Consider the following 20486-nt stretch of genomic DNA (forward strand, 5'->3'; position numbering starts at 1 on the left):
ATCTAGTTTATCGAGACACGTAAATATAGTTTTAGTGTTATTTCTCGAGGTTTTGAAACACTTTTTTTAAACTTGCATGACTTATTGTCAAGGAATTGATCCGTATCAAAGCCTGACATACCTTCTTCCTCTGAGTCATAAAGCTCCATTGTTGTCCAGAAACTATTAAAAACACATCAATGAGTCACACTGTTGCGGTGGGTGACATGTTCCTTCATCACTATGAACACACACACACACACACAGTGTAGTTTCTTTTGACTAATCCCACACACACCGTCCTGCTGCCCTCAATACTGACTTAGTAATGTGTTTTACTATATATATATGTGTGTGTGTATGTGTGTGTGTGTTTTAAACCAAAGATGATATTGTGGATATTACACTACATGTGCGTTGTTTCGAGCCTTTTGGCCTAAATCATTTCTAACAGCCTTTTTGCTCGTATGAATCCAAGAAGTGACGCTGTGACAATATTAACATAGTTGCGGATCTCGTGGCGATTACAAGGAGGGTTGGGTCACCGCCAAAGAGTTTTGTAATTAAAAACGCAGATCACAGAAACTAAATGTGGTCAAATAAAACAACAATCTGCAAGTCTGGATACCACTGAAAGGAAATAAGATAATGCATTTTTCTTTACGGGACTTTGGCGCATCAACGCTTTAATGTTATTTCGGAACTGGAGGTTCCTCGATGGATGATCAACGTTCATTTACAAATCTGCAAAACAAGACGCTGTAAAATAAGGAAATAATGCTGATGTGGATTTAAAGTGTGACATTTCTCACTATGACTGTATTTGATCTCTTATTAGAGAAAATGCAAATAATGTTGTTTTTTTATGGCACAGTAACTGTACATAAAATCTGTATTGAGTTACGGTAAAATGAACATATTGACATCTATATTAGTGATACAACAAGTATACATGGGCAGCATATGAATTATCTTCCTGTTATGTAAAGTACTTCAACAATATGTGAAATAAACGTATACATTCTAAGGTTCACTGCCTTTAAACCGAATGTACATGATGTTAATATACAAAAATATATGACACGTATATTTAGGAAAAAGAAAGACATTTACACATCTGTAGAAAGGGATAAATACTATAAACACAGGACAATAAATCCATCTTAAGTACAAGGCAACCCTGTTGGCTTTGTCATATGATGATATCATTGGTTTTGTTTTAACATACAACAGTGGGCATGTGGCTCGCACAAAAGTGATGTTTGATACCTGATTTATACATGATACCAATAAAAAAACGATTTTACAGTTGTAGGCATACTAAAAAATGTGCATGTGCAGAATATCATATATTCTCCAGGTTTGATCAGAAGTAAATGTGTTGTATTGTCTGGCTATGACTGTCATCAGAAAGCAAAGTCAGTATAGTATAGTACATTTAGAGTATATTTGAAGATACAGTCAGATTATTTTATACTAGATCGGAAATTGGTCTGATGTTATACACATTTTATTATTAAAAAAAAAAATCCCAAGGATCCATCTTAAAGCCTCCTGCTGATGAGTTTAACTTTATACATGACAAGCTTGACTCCCTCTGTTGGCGGCATCCTGTAGTGCAGTCAGTACTAAATAAGTTCATCCTGAGGCTGGACCAACAGGACCAGAGTGTAGGTTCATAGTTTTTTAGGCTCTTGGGGGGAAGAGTTTGTTTATTCTTTTCTTTTTTTTATAGATCCACACTCATATGTATACATTTCCGGGGTTGGAAGTCAATCCCCAGTCCACGCTCTTCAGTTTCTTTTTTTCCTCATTTCTTATGTGACCCAATCATGACTTTTGAGACAAAGTTGACGATGGCGCTCGCCGGCTGCTCGGGGTCGTGTTCAGCAAACAGGTGGCACATATTTTCAGTCTCGCTCTGAGATTTCCGAGCTACGAATCCAAAGATCCTAGAAGGAAGGGACAGAGACGGAGAGAAATGAGCTGACCTACATTTGAGGGATTTTAAATAACAATCGTGAGCAGGTAGAAGTCTGGAGTATCCCTCTTTGCAGGCCTAAGATGCCAAAAAAGTTTGTATATTTTTCATTTTTGATGGGAATAGGTTTTTCTGGCAAAAAAAACAAACTCTCAGACCACTCCTGCAACAAAATGTACTTTTCCATCATCTGCCGATGTTCAATGAAGGTGGCAATACATACGGTGGAGGAAAGGCACTTACTTTGCAGTGGAAGCGCTGCCTCGTGTCCATCTGTTTGGGACAGAAACACACAAGTTGTCACACTGTTGTTGGCCATCAAAGGTAAACATTTATACATCACAAATATAGATTAATATTACAATACATATAAAAGACAGTCCTTTAAAATATGGCCAAAGCAGGACAGGGACACATAATAATATACACAACTCAAATTTTCGTCAATTTTTGCAATCATCTAATACAAGTGTGATACACTATGTATTATGATGCTTCTAATAAAGCCCTTCAGTTGTTAGACGTATCAGACCGCACCTGTATTTTCAATCAAAAAAATCTCCTTTCTTGCTATGAAGGAACAACAGTGTGTTTTCCCAAATTTAGCATAAAGCAATAATCAGTGTTGCCCAATAATAGACAGATAAAAAGGTAATGCTGAATCGCCAAATATTGTGGGAGGGGCCATCAGCTACCTGTGGATGACATTTTAAAGGCCTGTTCAGTTTATGATGTACATGTGAATATGAAAAACTAGAAGAGAGGATGCTCACTTCCTGCCCTGTGGGTCGAGAGAACAGAAGATGACGGTGTTGACCGCGTAGTGTCTCCTGAAAAACAACCTGCAGGAACAAACAGAGGCGGTTCAGTGTGAACATGTGGAGCTGCTCCCGTGTCTCTGTTCTCTCAAACATGTGTGCACACTCACTTCCTCTGGTTGTCAGTGAGCGTGATCCCCTGTGCCGACACCTTGAAGTGGACGGCGGTGGACGCCGGAGGAGGGTCCTTGGCGAGGGTTAGCGTGGTCGCCTTCTGAACCGCCTGATGTCCCGTCAGAGACTCCAGCTCCACGGTGCCCAGGTACCACACGTTACACGCTGCAACGTGGCAGGAGGGAACAAAGAGAAAGAGCGGTTCGCCTCATAATAGATATTTTAAAGTTGTCATCCACTGATTTGATGAACTGATGCAAAGCTGAGTTTTGTGGTAGATAATACGTGGATGTCCTGAACACACAAGTCAAGCGAACACACAGATTTGAGAGCATATGTGGTGTGCCTGCGCCGTACCTGCCCCCTGTTTAAGGAGCTCAGCTGCCGAATTTGTGGCTGTCTGTGCAGACGAGTCATTCAGCTCCTCCACCGGGTCTGTAAGCAACAACACGGAGAGTTTAGTGACCGACAAATGCACACTTTTCATCTATACACGCTAACGAGACACGCACGCACGGCTTGGAATTGCAATTACAATTTCACATTGAAATACCATCAACAAGAAAACTTAGGTGAGGTTGACTAATAGAAATATCCAGAATGGCATTACACGCTGTCGCTCTTCTTTAATATGTGTGTTTATGGTGAAGTTGTATTCTGCTGCTAACGTGTCAGTTTATTTAATGTGAGTGAGCTTTGTCTCTTGTTCTGTTTAATCCAAGTGATAAAGTTGTATATTTATACGTGTAATCAGGTGTCTGCACAATGCTGCCTGTAGAAAAGGAGCGAGGGCTCCTGCTGCTTACCTTTGTCGGGCAGGATGAGCTTACAGGGCAGAGCCAGAGGGGTGATGGAGTGCTGACACACCAGAGCTGTGAGACTTCCTGCCAAAAAAAAACCCCACTAAATGAACATTTCACAAACAGCCTCTATATCCAGACAGATGCACAGTGAAGCCAGCTGCACCTCAACACGCTGTCCAGTAGAGGGCGACACAGTGTCAGCTCAGTGTTTCACCAATTCCTCTTTGGCGGAGAGTGCTTGTACTTTACTTTAACAATGAGTATTGCTGTTTGATGCAGTTTGATGCAGTTTTCTGCTTGTGTCCCAAATGTTCTTATTACTCTGCAATGCTTCTTGGTTTTACAGATCAGTAACTTCCTGATAATTGTCATTCTGTTAACAGTGATAATAACACAACAGTCACTTTGACTTTGACATGTTGCATTATTTACATTGCTTCCAGTTGTTATTCATATTTCCCTCTCGAAACCCGGTGCAGGTGATGTGATCACATACACGCAGGTGTTGCTATACTACGATGACTTTTAGACTCAGATATTGGATAAACTGTCACCAAATGTGATACATGATGAAACAACTGGAAAGATTCAGCATTCTCACCAAAGTACGGTTCATTGGGGCAGCCCTTAAGACGAACTCCTTTCTGCGAGCACTCGATCAGGAAGTGTCTCACCAGCTCGTTGGACAGGTCTCCCGCTGCAAAAACACACACAAAAAAAGCTGCATTATTAAGTATATTTTGGTACATTTGCCGAGATATAATACTGGTAGATGTAATTTAATGGAGACTAAATCCCTCAGAAAATCTATTTCTGTGAAAATAGAACTTGCATTGTACAACATGCATTGAAAGGAAGTGCTTTAAAACGTAAGCGTGTGGTGCTTTCTTTTGTGTTGGACTTGTGGGCGTTAAACACATTGATTTGGAACTATGGTCAATCCAAAAATCATTTTTGTATCCATAAAAATCACACGGTTGTGTTTAGAAATCACCACTGAAGCTGCATATAGTTTCTCCCAATAAAAGACAGTTTCATGAAGAAAAAACATGGTAGCAGGAATCAAATGCACGAAAAACCTACCTTTCTTACTCTGTTGTAACACGGACGGAGGGGGCGTGGCCACCTTCATAGCCAACCCATACGCCCCGCGGAATGAATGGCTGTCTCTGACAATGAACGAGCCCGGCTCTTTGTCCTTTAGCACTGCGATAGCTGTTCAGTAGGTCAACAGGAAGAGGAAACAGTGGTGAGCTAAAGTTAGACTCATGTTCATGCTGCACAAGGAGCGACGCCTCGCACAGGGAGCGTATTATGATCTGTGTGGAAGTGTCCGCTCGGCGCTCCTGTCCAACGCCAATATTTACCTTGGTCTCTGGAAATCTCAGGCTTGTACCAGAACTTGGAAGTGTCCTGAACAAACTTCACGTTGTCCTGCTTGCTGCCAAAGTCTGCAAGACACCGATTTAAGACTTGACGTTAGGTTTCAGCTTTGGCCCAAATATGACAAGACAGGGCGGAGAATAAGAAGTCTGGTTGAAGGGTCAGTGCACCCAAATTACAAATATCACCCAGCCATATTTATGTATAAGCAACGCTGTTTGTGGTTCTAAAACCAGTGAAAATATTAAAAACTCAAGTTGTAGTTACAATAACGATGTCTTAGTTACTCACGAGAATCCACAGGATCTCCTGCAAGCAGGATGGAGTACAAGCTATATTCCAAATATTACATGTGGTTTTAAAATTAAAACACATTTATTGGAATAATAATTAATGTTGTTCTCAAAATATAGTTATTATGACTTTTTCTCATCTGACTTTTACTTGTCAAATTTACTTTTATTAAACTTTATTCTCAAAATGCCATATTTATAGCTTCAACCCGTAACGGAAAACAAACAGCAAAGCTGCTGTTAGGTTTTCTAACGTTTTTATGTTGTGATTCTGCCAATTCTTTTATTGGACTTCAGCATAAAAGTGTTTCTGAACTGAATTATGTTCATAAGCACAAAGGTATTGATACACTTGTATGGCATTCTGAAGAAGAAGAAGAACAAACAATGTATTTTTTATCATTGCAAACAATTGCCTCCATTGTTGTGTCAAACTAAAAGTCACCAAGAATCCATCTGCTGTGCAATAGTAAGTCAGTAACTAAGTAAGTAAGTACATATTAGCCCGGACTAGTTATGTTTCCTTTTTAAATAAAGGTAAAAACATACACACTTAGTGAAATAACAATTATTGAGATTGATCCTGTTTAGTCAAGGGACTGAAGAATGTTCCATGTTTTCTATCAGTCTATGTTTTGCTATTTGTAAGAGAGAGGTGGACTGAAGTAAACGTATTAATGCCAGAGACAGAGAGAGTAATCTTTGACAGTGTACCTGCTCCAGGCGACGGGGCCCCACTGAGTCCCCTGAGAGGGTCGGGGGTCATGGAGGATGAGAAAGGGATGCTGAGACTGCTCCCACTGTGAGGGCTAGAAAACCCGCTTAGAGACGGAGAGCGGGAGCCAAGCTCCGCCCCCTCGCCCCCTCTCCTCTTCTCGGGCAGCAGCGGAGGGAGGCCCCCGTCTCCCCCGAGGTTCAGACTCCCGAGGCCCTCCATGGCCTCCAGCAGGCTGTGCTCCAGGCCGCCGTTCCCCAACAACAACGAGGCCAAATCTGCGCTGTCCGTCTCCCGCGGGACCCCCGAACCTCCACCCAGGCCTCTCAGAGTTCCCCGGGGAGAGCTGTGGGCGTTGGGGGTGCTGAGAGAGAGGGGAGGCGAGGGCTGCAGGGGATACAGGGAGTTCAGGGAGTTCAAGGAGTTCGCAGTGCGGTCATGCCACACGGGGGGAGGAGTGGAGCTGCAGGAGGGAAGTGGGGAGGAGGAGAGGTAAAAAGGCGGGCAAGGCTAACAATCAGTAATCGTGTCATTGTGTTGAACAGGATGAATAAAAGCATTACAAGTCTAGTATTCAAGACATTCAAATTGGAACTTTTTACATTACGATGCATCACACGGTGCCATTCGCCAGCACTCACGTTGCACACTGTCGTATGAACACCAGAAACAGACCGCTGAGCGTACCTGTCTGCGTGCGGGACGGGGCTGATGTCGGATGTCATGGAGCACATAGAGCCAAAGATCCTCTGACAGGAAGCAGAGGTGGCCGACACCTCAGATCTGAACAGCTCTCCCTCTGTGGAGCCGCCGGTGTGGTTCAGACTGTCCAGGAAACTCCGGGAGTCTGATGAAGAGACGCAAGAAAAACTCTTTTACTCCACAGTTAAATACGTACTGGACGTTATTCCATAAACTGTAATAACTGCCTACGACTAACTGCTACGTGTGTTTCCTGTCGTCCAACCTTTGTTTGGATGATGAAACACCAACGTGTATCAGCAGAGTAGAACCCCACCCGTCATTTTTGACAGACATTAGCACGTTTCTTAAAAGGTGGAATGTTTTTACAAAAAAATAAACATTATCTATGACATCATGTTTTGTGTCATCTGATGTGAACTTATTGTCTTAAACTTCTAAATAGTTTTTTTTTTTTTTTACCAAAGTTGTGATTGTTTCTAAAAATCTATAATGTGTTTGATTCAGCAACATATCTAAATTGAGCATTACCATCAAATGGACATTTTTGGTGGTAAATAGTTCACATCAAATAATAAAGTGCTCACCGAATCCTCAAAGACGACAAAGGAATATTTCCTGTTACCCTCGTCTCCTACTCCGACAAGCAGAGGCTGCCACTGGCCTCACTGACAGGCGACTATTTGACCTCAGGAAAGAGCGAGGCTCGCTGTTTCCACCTCCCATCACTCTTTATGCTAAGCGAGGTCGCTGCTACAGATTCATAATTATCTTCTTTTTTGTTAAGCTTGGAGACCTTACACAAACTGCATCTGTATCATTACGATCATGATGACAGGAGCAGAGGTGTGTGTGTGTGTGTGTGTGTGTGTGGAGGGGGAGGGGGGGTCTCACTCCAAACATCCCAACATGACATTCTGACAACACAGTGTGTCATTCAGTAAACACGAGGGCAGGCCTCCTCAGGCCACAGACGGGACTGTGAAGTACGATGAGTCACCGTGTAAAGAGTCGTTCATCATAAAGAGCTCCTTGTTCTCCCCCCTCCACCCTTCCACCACCCCTCCTCTTCTCTTCCGCTCCTTCCCTCCATTCAAGCACTCTGAGATGGAGGGATTTGGACTCAGCTCTGTCTCTGATCAAACTGGACGAGCTGCATCGTCTCGAGTGGATTATATAATCACACGTAGGCTCTTAATGAATTTGAAGAATTTTGGAGTGTTGCATGATGCATCGGCCACACACACACACACACACACACACACACACACACACACACACACACACACACACACAGTGGAAATGTTTAGTTTTAAAGGAAAAAGTACTTTACAGGAGAAATTACACTTTTTAGTTATACCTGTAGTTACTTGTTATTAGGTCGATCAAGATTCTCCACATTAATGATCAAAGAGTGCTGATATAGAATAAACTACACAATTGTTCACAGTATTAAATTGTTAAAATGAGCTGCACCTAAACCAAAATAAATTAAAACATGCTCTTTCTATGATCATGTTTTTATTACGAAGTGTATAATGATACAACATGTCTCAAAAGCTGTCCCAAAGGCTCTAGCTTCACTGTGTGCCAATTGTTTTTTGATCATTTAATTAATTATTGTATGATGTTAATTCAATAAGCATCGTCAGTTTCAGCTGATTATCCCCACATTTTGGCGTTGCTTCTTTTATTTAGTTTTAAGGATCTGAATAGTTTCTCCGCTGGCGATGAATTGTTTGAGGTTTTGACGTGACTTTCCCACGGCTGAACGTTCCCCCTCTCATTTTTTTCGTGGCAGCATTATGTGCGGTGTATCAGATATCCACGAGTGTGACTTCCTGGCAGCTCTTTGGATACTGAAGGCTCTTTAAACTTTTTACTACAAGTTATGTTTTGTTTGTCAAGTGTCTATCTGGCTCTCGGCTCATCAACTTATGTATTATATTAGCACACAAAATATGAATTAGTTTAATAACAACCATTGGGTAAGTACATTTACTCAGGATGTGAAGGTACTGTTTAAGTTTAGTAAGAACATTGTACTTTTTAGGACATTTTACTCTTTTTAGTACTTTTTACTTTGTCACTTATTTACACTTGTTTAATTTGACGAGGTGACTACTTCTCTGGCAGATTAAAAGTGTAACGTACAAAACATTTGATAATTGTATTAATGATGATCAATTGCTGAGGGTTCAAGATAAATGTGGCTCTACTTGGGCCAGTGCTGCTTGCATGTACTAATGCATTAATGATGTAAGACTTTGTACGCACAGCAATATCTTCCTTTAATGCTTTTGAATCTTGATTTCAAACACTGTTTATCTGTTTACCTCATTTATTTTAGTCCAAGACAAAGTTATGATGGTTTGGGACCATCTAATACTCCCAGTGGAGCATAATACACCACACACAGACAGTCTACTCTCAACTAGCGGCCTTAGGGGTTAAAGGTCAGGAGCACTGAGCAGGTTGTGTTGTGTTCCGCCTTCGATTTGACCCAAACTTCTCGTCACTGACACGCAGACTCCAAGCTCGAAAATAAGATAACCGTAGTGAAAGGTGCTGTTGCTCCATGAAGACAACAAACACAAAGAGCGAGGGGAATGCGCTGAGGACTCCTCAAACATTCCCACAGTTGCCGGCGGCTCCTCTCTCCTGGGACGTTTCTGAGAAAGCAGCCTGGCGTCGTCTCTCTCTGTTCCCACGGCTGACTGTCCTCGCTGTGGGTTTGTCACATCTGCTGCTCCGCAGCTCATCCAGTTAATTACAGAACAGCCCAAACTGTGGCAACACTGGCGGACCTCACCCCGACCTCTGACCTCAGACCAGAAGCTCTGTGAGGCTCCGCTGGTCGTTATCACACACTGATGCACCTTTCGCCTCCTGTGTCTGCGCCGCACGGTATCCATAACTACTCGCTTTCAGCTGGAAACCAGTGGCGAGGCCGAGAGAGAGAACAGCTCCCAGTGTGCCCAGTGCCAAACAGATGGGGCCACAGAAGCAACTTTCTTAATGCACAACACACACACACACACACACACACACACACACACACACACACACACACACACACACACACACACACACACACACACACACACATCTCTATCTCTCTCTCTCTCTCTCTCTCTCTCTCTCTCTCTCTCTCTTTCTCTCTCTCTCTCTCACTCTCACCCTCCCTCCCTCTCTCTCTCTCCCTCTCTCTCTCTCAGCTGCTTTCTGAATGCCATGATTAAGGTTTGGTCAGGGTTAAGCATGAACACTAGCTCGGGGTTGGGGAAAGATAATTGCTCGGGTTAGAATAAGTACTTCATTAGCTTCGTCGTCATGGTGACAATAGCCAACTCGTCAGGGTGGGGAGCGTTCGTGGTCGCGGTAATGAGAGACTAATGTCTGCTGGAGGCAGGAAGTGAACAGCAGTTTCTGCGGTTTCTCTCGTCTGTGGTTCTGAAACAGTGTCGAGATACTTTCCCATTGATTACGTACATTTGCGTCTTCTTCGCGTGAACATAAACACGGAGCGTGTCGTTTTTTGGGTATTCTCTGAACCGACTGATGCCGAGGTTTTTTTTTTTGGGGACAGACAGTCAGGGGTATTTGGATAACTGGTAAGATTCCAGTAAGGTTTATTATCATCTGCTGTCCCAGTTAAATAAACAAGTAAATACATAGAATTTTTTTTTAAAAGCAGGTCGCCACAAAACAAATATGTTTTTGTTAATGTCAGGTATCACATTGGCAAAATATTGGTCAAATTCCAGTGATACTCCACTCTGGGCCGAACTGGCAGTTTTAGTTTTTTTTGTTGTTCTGTCCATTGTTTTCTCTTCACTTGTGCAGCTCCAAGTGAGTACAAAAGCTCTTCAGTTCGGGTCGAACCGTGCAAAAAACAATTCCAGATGGCACAGACCCATGTGGGCACGACTGCCAACCTCCACTAGCCAATACCCCCTGCCCATAACACACACACACACACACGCACACACACACACACACGCACACACACACACACTTTCTTGATCGTGGAGAGAAACGCTTATATGGCTCAGAGTGAAACTGCATACCTTCATGCTTCATATAGACATAATCCTATTAATCAATCAAAGCACAGTGAGGTCATCTGGAGCTAATATTTCTCTTCATACTTCTCACCTCAGACCACGCAGGTGGTTGCATAAACAGAATGGAATGAAAGGCACGATGAGAAACATGCAGCCGCCACATGTTTCGGTGCAGCGAAAGAGCTCCTGTGTTGTGTTGTGACAAAGAAACGCTTCTCTTTATTTCTGCCTCTCACGCATCCAAACATTTACTCTGTAAGCAGCATCGCATTAGACAGAAGGGTGAGCCTACACACATGCGTAAACACAGGGATGCATGTGGAGTTATGCAGAACAACAGTGGGTTTGCAGACTCCCTGCTGACCACAGGAATGTGAGCGCAAGCACTTTGTATGCACACACACACACACACACACACCCCCACACACTGAGGCTGACAGGTCTGAAGGTCTACAGCATGTTACAGCTGTTCACAATGATCATAGGCTTCAGCTTCTCAGGGGATGAAGGCAATAGGGAGCGAAAGAGCAACTCTTGAGAGGAAATAGGAACACAATGAGGAGGAAGACACCTGTTGTGATTGTTTTTAACAATGATGCTCTTATTGATAATCCACGGTAAATTAAGATGCTGGATATCACCTAAACTCTCTGAGGCAGCTCATTCTCGATACTGGACGCTGATGCTCCGATGATACTCACATATGGAACGCTGAGAGAAAGTTTCAGTCACTGTTCTAATTCTGTGAACTGACTGGTGTCACTCGAAAATTGTACAGATGACATATAGACTTAGTTATGTAGAGCCCGTGCAGAGCAGGGATATCTGGCAGAGCTCCACCGACTTCTTGCATGCACGATGAAGGGAAGCGACGCTCTGAGGCCAGGGAGGTTGCGTTGTTCTTACTATAACATTGCTTTTTTTGCTGCACCTCTAAAGCTGGTGCTGACAAATTAAACGGCAGGAATTTCTATAATTAATATGTGATGGACAAAATCCTCTGCCAGTGTCTTAACATTTCTAGCCAGAGGAACACCACTGATACATGAACAGCACCCAATATAATCACTTAATTTTAATCATTATAGCTGTCCAGTAAACAGAAAGCAACATAATCATCCCACTGCTCTCTTGTTTGTTCCCACCTAATAAATAGAAGTGCATCATTTACTTTGCTTTTTCCTTTTAGCTCTGATCATCCGCCAAAGAACATACCGGACTCTTCAGTAACTAAATGCTCCACATTTGTCTTTAACTGTGTGCGTCTGCTGTTAGCTGGTTTGATGAGTGACTGAATTACACTGTAAATGATTGTAAGACGAAATAACACTGAGTCAGAAGAGGATTTAAAGTTCAGTAGATCTGCAGAGATTGTGACAATTATATGTGGCCCTTTCACATAGCAGGTAGTTCTCTGATCCTTTGATACTATACAAAAAACATTTAGTCAAGATTCAAGCACTATCTGCCAGAGGACATGCCGCTCTCTCCCTGGTATCACTTGGTGCGACATCAGAATGCGATCAGCTGTCGCCCACTGCCCTCCCTCCTTCAGTGAAAATCAATCAGCCTCAGACCCTGCTTTACAGAAACAGAGGATTTATCTATAAAAGAAGACAAACTAGTAGGCGGTCGACTGTAAATCAGATTGCTCTTCCTGGGTGTGTGAACGGACAGCTTTATCGACTCAGTGAAGTGGCAAAGAGGAAGGCTAAAGTTACGAGGCAGCTGCGGAGGGAGTGAAGAATAACAGCGCTGCAAACAAGTGGAGGGGAGGGAAGCAGGGTGAAGAGTAATGGCAGTGAAGGCGGCTTAAAAGAAAAGGTTATGGAAGAGAATACTGTCATCGCCAAGGTGTTTATTGGCGCCTAAAGAATTGTGGTAATAAGTTGATGGCTCTATAAAACCACAATCAGATATACAACTCTGACTCTTCATCCATCACACGGCCCTTCAGAGTTTAGGATCGGATGTGGGGATACGAAGGTTCAGTTTTCCTAAAGCTCAGTGTTTTTCATGTCTGAAGGGAGGAAGTCTTAACTGCAACAAAAAAAAGGCCCAGACATTTGATCATGTTTTGAAGCTGAAGTGAAATTCCTCCGCCTTTACCCATGTGGGGAAGTGATCATGGATCATAAGTAGTTCTCCTGTTGGGTCCAAACATGTCTGTCGTTATAACATGCCGCTGTGTTGCAGGAATAACTTGTTGTTTTAAAAAAGGTCTCGACACGCAATGCTCAGCTTCACACTGCATCATATCTTTGACCTGCATGAAGTGTGGTTGGCTGTTCAAAGTAATAGACGTTTAAGTGGAAACAGACTTTAAAGAGTTTCCCAGCGGTATTACTGTGGCATAGACAACCGGATCACTGTTCGCTTCACCCTAGTTTCTAGAAGCTACCAACGACACAGGACACAGTGCGTTTTGTTTGACACAGTTACTTTGCTTGTTCCACTGTGCCGCATTTCTGCTATTGGAGGAGGTAACTGTAAAAGAAACTTGCATGGATACTCATTGGTTGGGGATGGCTACTGATTGTAGCAGACCCCAGCCGGATATTGGTAATAGCGTACTGATGATTTTCGACTCAGCTACAGTTTTAACTGTTTCACACACTGATATCAGTTACACTGATAGCAAACAGGAAAAACAAATAGGCAATCCTCTTTTTGTTTTTGTTTACGCAAAAGTTGATGGACTTCCCTTGATGTCGTAAATCAAGCCTTCATTCCCTGGGAGATCGTATCCGATGACCGAAGGAATAACATACTGAAAACGAGGGTAATCAGGAGCCGAGATCATTGCTGATGGTGTCATTTTTCTGTAGCTCTTACATTGGTCAATCAACATTTACTTCATAAAGACAAGCTAAAGCAAAACACTTGTCTATTCACAGTTTACAATTGAGTTAGGATCTTTTAATGCTGTTGAAATAGCATATCTATTTAACCTCAATGTCTTCAAAACTTTAGTTTGAATCAAAACACCAAAATCATTGTCTGCTGGGAGCTATCCACAGTCCAGATGCCGTCAAGTCACTATGACTCCGGGTCCCTAAACTTCACTAACACTGTGTTCTTATGCCGCTTTCTGAGGGCATCCGCAGCATTTTGGGTTTCACCGTCAATTATCCTCAATAGATCAGTAAGCCTGTGCTGGACGGTACTCTACAGTGATCCATGATAACATATTAACTGAATTCTAACATCCGGTTGATGTTTGGTGATCGATTTGATTGGATTGTTTGACAGAAGAGTTGTCAGATTTGCATATATCTAACTTTTTGGAAGTTATTTTGTATGTATAAATCAAGGGTCTAAGGATGGAGGCTGCCATATGCAGTACTATTCTGGCTCCAGTCCTCTGAATCAACACCTACATCCCTCATTTATTAAGACTCTAAAGAAGTCTGGTGTTGAAATGTCTGTCAACACCAGAATATCAACGTCAGCTAGCTACAGTGTCAATCAGAGGACCGGCCGCCCGATCCCTGGCTCCGCTCGCGTGTGTCCTTGGACTAGACACTTAACCCTAAATAGCTCCCGTAGCTGTGCCTGTGCGGTATAAATGTTAGTCTTTCAAGGTAGACCAGTGTGTGAATGGGTGAATGATGACATGTAGTGTGAAAGCACTTTGAGTGATCAGAAAACTAGAAAAGCGCTAGACAACAGTCCATTTACCATTTACATTCAAAACACAATGACAACGAGCATTAAACACAAAGTATGAGTTAATAAAAATAATAATGTCTTTACTCTTTCTGAATATTTCTAAGATCACTAGAAAAACATAAATGTAACTGCTCTGAGCCACTAACACGACAGCTCAACTGAAATTGAAAAGAATAAATACAATAAACACAAATGTTTCTTACTGGTTAGGACACCAGAAAACAAAATAACCTCCCAACATGAAGCCAACTAACATGAACTCTGAATGTCTGGCTGAATGAAAGAAGAGACGTATCTGACTACATTGTTCTGCTTTCCAGCAGCTTTTATAGAGCGCACGTCCCATAGTTTGCGTATCGACCTGTTACAGCCTGTAGTTTCAAGTGTCTTATTGCCATATTATCTACTCCAGTATAGATAAACAAGACACCATTCCCTCATTACATGTAGGACCACTGATGCTCTGGTACATCTCTGACTGAGCTTGTGACACCACAGACCACAACATCCTTGTTTCATTCTTTCCACGTTGGTCTCTGCACCCTGAACTGGCCTTTTGTCCACTGTGGTGTCAACATTTTCCGTCCTTGTGGCTTAAAATATTGGCCTTTTTTTCGGCCCTTAATTCCCTGCAGTCCAGTGAAAGCTGAACGTTACTCACACAGGAGACGTCAGTACAGCGCCTCGCAGCAGCAATTATCGATTTTCAACACTGCCCGGACATTTATGTTGTGGTGCTATAGAAGTTATAGGTTAATCTGCCAGTTATTTTCTGAATTGATTCATAATTGTTAGGTCTACAATATGTAATAACATAGGGAGAAATGCTTGTCGGTCAGTTCCTAGATTATCTTCCATGGAAAGATCTAAATGTAGATGGGATAATTAAAAGGAAATATTAGTTTTATTTGAATAAATGCTCCATTTACACCCAAGTATTCATTATTATGTCATTCTAATGTGTTGAATTGTGTGCTTGCTTGTCATCAAATATTACATTTTGCATGAAGACCGTGGTGTACAGTAACTAAAGAACTCCTAGTTTACGGAATTAATCGCTTGGAAATGAATTGAACATATTGTTGCTATTTTACTTTACTTATTATCATCAGAAACTTACAAGGTTATATCCATAAACTACTGTGGACATTAAAGGTAAAAAATACAGAAGCGTAATACAATTTGCAGAGGTCCAAGGTGTCGCTGGGAGCTAGTTAGAAAGCATTGGTTTGATAATTCATATAGATAACGCCCGATTGTGTTCCTTTTTAATTGATTGATTATTCGACTACTTTTTTTGTTGTGTGTTTGCGCTCTGCAAAACCACACGACTATTGCAGGGCTGTAAAGGCTGAGATATTTCACGTAATATAAAGGGGCATCAAGCACACCAACGTTCCAGTTTTAACTCGCGTGGAAAATATGTGTTGGACTTCCAATGTCCTCTTTGTGTGACATGACTGCAAAAACGTTTTCGAATCATTAAACTTGTGGCTCAGCAAGATGTAGTTTCATCATGTTTGACATATCTGGGAGATGTGGGAAGCAATAAGCACCCCAACAAAAGAAAAAGAAAAATGGATCTTCAAAGGTTTCTGCAAGAAAAAAAGGGGGGGAAAAGCCTCCATCGGTTAACCACCAAGACATCAGTCTTCCATGACTGCACGTTGGAGGCCAAAATAGCCTTTAACAGGATGAGATCATGAACAACGCAGTGGAACAAACCATCTCATCATCCCACCGAGTGTGAGATGTCAGAGGGGCCGCACATGTCCAGAACAGAAAAAAAAAGAAAAAACGGATTTTCATGCACAAAAAGACAAAAGATACAAAGTTTGGATGGGAGGACGAGAAAAAGCATCTGACAAAAATAATCCCAGAATCTGTCTGCAAAGACCAGCGGCCTGGAGGAGGGATGCAAAGTGTTTCTGTGCATGTGTGCCCTCCTTAAAATTCCCAGGAGGGACGGAGATATCGCTGTATAAACAAGCGAGAAAATGAGCAGAAAACAGGAAAAGTCCTGCTGAGAGACGAAGAGAAACCAATGTAAAGAATGCGAGGGTGAAGGGAAAAGGTGCTGGAGTTCATAAACCGCTCGGAGAACGATTGGGGGATTACACACGGGAAGAACGGGGTTGAATCACACAAAGCTCTCTGACACACACGTGCATGCTCGCATACGTACCGAGAGACGCAGTCATGATACGACACTCTCTGAAGTATCCACGATATTTGCCGGCTTCCTGTTACAGGATCGCTCCTTCACCTTCCTGTTCCGAAGTCTCTATCTCCTTCTCGTATGTTTTGCCTCCCTGTGTGAATGAAACCCTCCCTGTTACCAGAATCTCCTCCTCTCCCCCTTTTCTCTTGAAAGCAATCTGAGCCCGACTCGCAGAAGTGTTTTTTTCAGCGTCTGGATCGTTTCTCTGCCATGCCCAATTCCAACGAGTCCCCCAGATGGAAAAAAAAAAAATAAGCTCCCCTCGTTTGTTCCTGGCTTGTTGTGACACAGCTTCACGTCTGGGTTTGTATGGAGGGAGGGCCGAGAGGTAGAGCATTACTCCCACCCCCCTCCTCCACCCTTCCCTCCATGCATGTCTGCATACCCTCCCTCCTCTTCCTCTCACTGACCACTGAGCATTGTTCCTGCTGGGCCACTGCAAGCACTTTCCCCCAATCAGAATGGACTCCAGTGGTCAGAGGTCATGTGTGGCCTTTTATGGACCAGAGAGGAGGTGGTGGTGGTCGGGTAAGGAGAGGGGTGGAGGGGGAGAGGGAGAGGGTCTCTATGGACTCTCTGTCAAGGCATGTGTGTCCACTCCCACCATCTGCTCGCCACAAACACAGAGACAAAGGCATGCAGACACACTCGAACCACGTCTCCTGCCATGTGTCTAATCTTAGCACATCATAAATTACACCACAAAGCTCTTGATTGAATTGTGTTGCGTTCCCTTGTGTTTCAGCGGGGACATGTGCTGCGTGCATTGTTTTAAACTGCCCACGTGTCACACAGGAAATAAGCTCTGTCCATCTGCGATGACCTTAAAAAAGCACCGGGGGAAAACGATAATGACTCAGAGTACGCTGTTGCCTGATGTTCATCTAAAAAGGAATAGTTTTGACATTTTGGGAAAGTTTATTGACGTTCATGTCAAGAGTTTGAGGAAGAACAATACCACGGAATGGCTGCTCAGCATGAAGCTGGTCAGCGAAAAAAACTGGCAAACACTTGAAACGTTTAAGATGTATCGTCTCTCTCCTTCATCACTGACAACAAATTCAATCATCTGAAGGAGGAGGAGAGGTTTCCCTTGTCCTGCCTGCCCACACCCACTTTCTCCTGACCTTTGACCTCTGAGGTTCAAACAGTCAAGTGTTTGTCTGAACCAAGCGTATGTCTTCGCCGAAGCCTCGGCTCATAACAGCATCTACATTCCTTTGGCTGAACCCTGCTTCCGCTGGCTGAGAGCTTCTGCGTTTATCGCTGTTTATTTTGACTCGGCCACAAATACACAAAGGAAATGTTATTATGTAACATTTCAGGGCTGCGCTTTTGCCATCACTCGGACATGAAAGTATACAAGTGCAGAGACAGCAGCTGAGTTCGTCTTAGGGTTGGTGCAAGGCAGAGCGCTGTGGTGACTTTGCCATGGTCTCGGTATAGAAGAGACGTGTAGAATGCGTTCTCTATCAGTCTGTTGACATACACTGAAATGTTGTCTTGATTTGGAGTAAGAATTTTACTGATTTTTACAGATTTTTTTGCGCAATAGAGGAAATCAGAACTACAATACTAAAGGCAGGGTGGTTGAACCAGCAAAGTCTGTTAGCGCTAATATTAGTTCTGAAAATACGATGAAATAGTATTTTGTTTTGGGAAAAATATGCCCCTGCTGGATGAACCTTCAGAGCAGCAGACGGACACAGTGAGAGACGCGATGGAGAACGTGGTGGAGCATTTAGCAGCGAAAGAGTCAGATGTTTACTTATGCTCATAAAATAGACACAAACGTGGCTTCTAATTAATGCGAGTGTTGCTTTATGTCTTCTGGATTAGTTACAACAAATTTGCCAACTTTAATAGTAAGTTAACGCTGCGTTTACTGTTATGAACACTGACTCAAATAACCACGCATAACCACGCACATACGGGATATGTTGGAACTGACCACATTGTTTAGTATTTTTCTATATGATAACAACATTTTCATTGATGTGTTATGCATTGTATGTTATGAAGAATATTGTTTTGACCACATGTAGAAAAATACCAATCTTCTCATGTAACTCTCGCCCATTGTGTATAGCTCATTGTGTATAGCCCAGTGTGTATAGCCCAGTGTGTATAGCCTGGTGTGTATAGCCCAGTGTGTTTACCCCAGTGTGTTGAGCCCGTTGTGTTGAGCCCGTTGTGTTGAGCCCGGCGCTAACACAGTCTGAGCACAGCTAAAGGTTTGTTGTGTTGGAGCATCTGCTGCTGCACACGGTAATCACTCCCCACATTAGTGGAGCCTCGGGTCAAACTGTGATCACGGGAATGGCTAACATTAAGTAAAAAATAATTTGATGGCGAATTTGAATTGTTTTCCAGACAATCGTCTGCCTTCAACGTGGGAAACAGGAAACTCTTGTCTAGCCCAGATTTTCTGTGTCCTTTGTTAATTCTTCACTCCATCCAGTGGAGAAAAGAAGAGAATCTGATGTTTTTTCTGTACACAAGAAATAATGACTCTTTCATCCGCTGCTACTCCATCCTGCTTGAAGGGTGTTGATACTAAACAGTCGGATCTGCCCTTCAAAAGAGTGAACCTATTTGTCTGCGATACAGAGCAAAATGTCATCATAAATAGTTCTTTGGTTTTGTTATCAATAAATGGATGACAACGTGCTATAGTCACAATATGGTCCAATTATTTATATGAACTGATAATAAACAGATTTGATATTGACATTTTTATCATTCAATTTTAAGATTAAAACAAGCTTGACTTGATTAACAACATGAACATAAACACCTTCAAGTCCTTAAATAAAGGACTTCAGGTGCTTTGTTTGAGGCGAAGGTAAAAGAAAACCCTCAGAGTCAGGTGCAGTAGATTCAAACAATAAAATCAGGGCGCTAAAAATCACTCAATTTGTTTCTGATTTTGTCCTGATGCAAGCCAAACGTCTCATGCAAGATCAAAAATAAATAATCACCTCAATCGCAGCACTGTATGACATTTATAATTCAGGATTATGAATCCTATATGTGGTTTATTAGGAAGTATCCAGTTGACAAGCAATCATGGAAATCTCTCCAAAGTCAACATTTTAAAAGGATGCATTTACTTTGCTTTCATTACTCAATGCCTCGTTTTGACCATTTATATACGTTTTTAGAAAGTAGTACCTATCACAAAAATAACATATCACATATAATTATTCAACTTAATATTACTAGTTATAATTATATGACTACGTGAAGACAGGCACTTGTGTCAGGATACAGATGTGTATGTTTATCCTTCACATTAACAATCTTCTTCATACTTCAACAAAAACCGTTGTGTCACCACAGTAGCACCCTTCCCGTGCTAATTACTGTCACGTCATATATCATGATGTGCTTTCCCCCTCTACGGCGAAGCACAAAAGATTTGTAGCTACGAAAGGAACATGACCCTCTGATCCGATATGAGACGCAGCCGCTGAAAGACGCTTGTGTTTTTTGACACTTCAGTACATTTCTTCTGCAGCTGTGTGGGACATATCTCCTCGGGCAGGATGTCCCAGCAACAAAAGACCCTCCCCTCTCCTCCCGTCCCCTCCCAGAACAGGACGTGAGTGGACATCCTGCCTGCAGTGGTCTCTTCCTCTGTTAGCGTCCACTAATATTCACAGACGTCCAATATCAGCTGTCCCTTCATGGGCCCGCGAGGACATGCCAATCCATTTAAAGTCCTCAGACCACTTT

The 20486-nt window shown here is 42.5% G+C and overlaps 1 protein-coding gene across 1 annotated transcript in view; it reads right to left on the reverse strand.

The window, feature by feature from the left end:
* Positions 1–508: 508 nt before the first annotated feature.
* tns3.2 (tensin 3, tandem duplicate 2) overlaps positions 509–20486 on the reverse strand; it is a 40052-nt gene continuing 20074 nt past the window's right edge. Inside the window, exons 17-27 of the mRNA XM_068589962.1 lie at positions 6774–6933; positions 6086–6549; positions 5063–5146; positions 4779–4910; positions 4297–4392; positions 3699–3776; positions 3250–3327; positions 2889–3057; positions 2734–2802; positions 2204–2233; positions 509–1931 (exon numbers count right to left, since the gene is read on the reverse strand). Of these exons, the coding sequence (XP_068446063.1) occupies positions 1790–1931; positions 2204–2233; positions 2734–2802; positions 2889–3057; positions 3250–3327; positions 3699–3776; positions 4297–4392; positions 4779–4910; positions 5063–5146; positions 6086–6549; positions 6774–6933 (1502 nt within the window). The 3' untranslated portion in view covers positions 509–1789. The remainder of the gene's footprint in view (positions 1932–2203; positions 2234–2733; positions 2803–2888; positions 3058–3249; positions 3328–3698; positions 3777–4296; positions 4393–4778; positions 4911–5062; positions 5147–6085; positions 6550–6773; positions 6934–20486) is intronic.

Source organism: Clinocottus analis, unplaced genomic scaffold, assembly GCF_023055335.1.
Source record: "Clinocottus analis isolate CAN_PGR_092001 unplaced genomic scaffold, fCliAna1.0.p SCAF_23, whole genome shotgun sequence".
Classification (NCBI taxonomy): Eukaryota; Metazoa; Chordata; class Actinopteri; order Perciformes; family Cottidae; genus Clinocottus; species Clinocottus analis.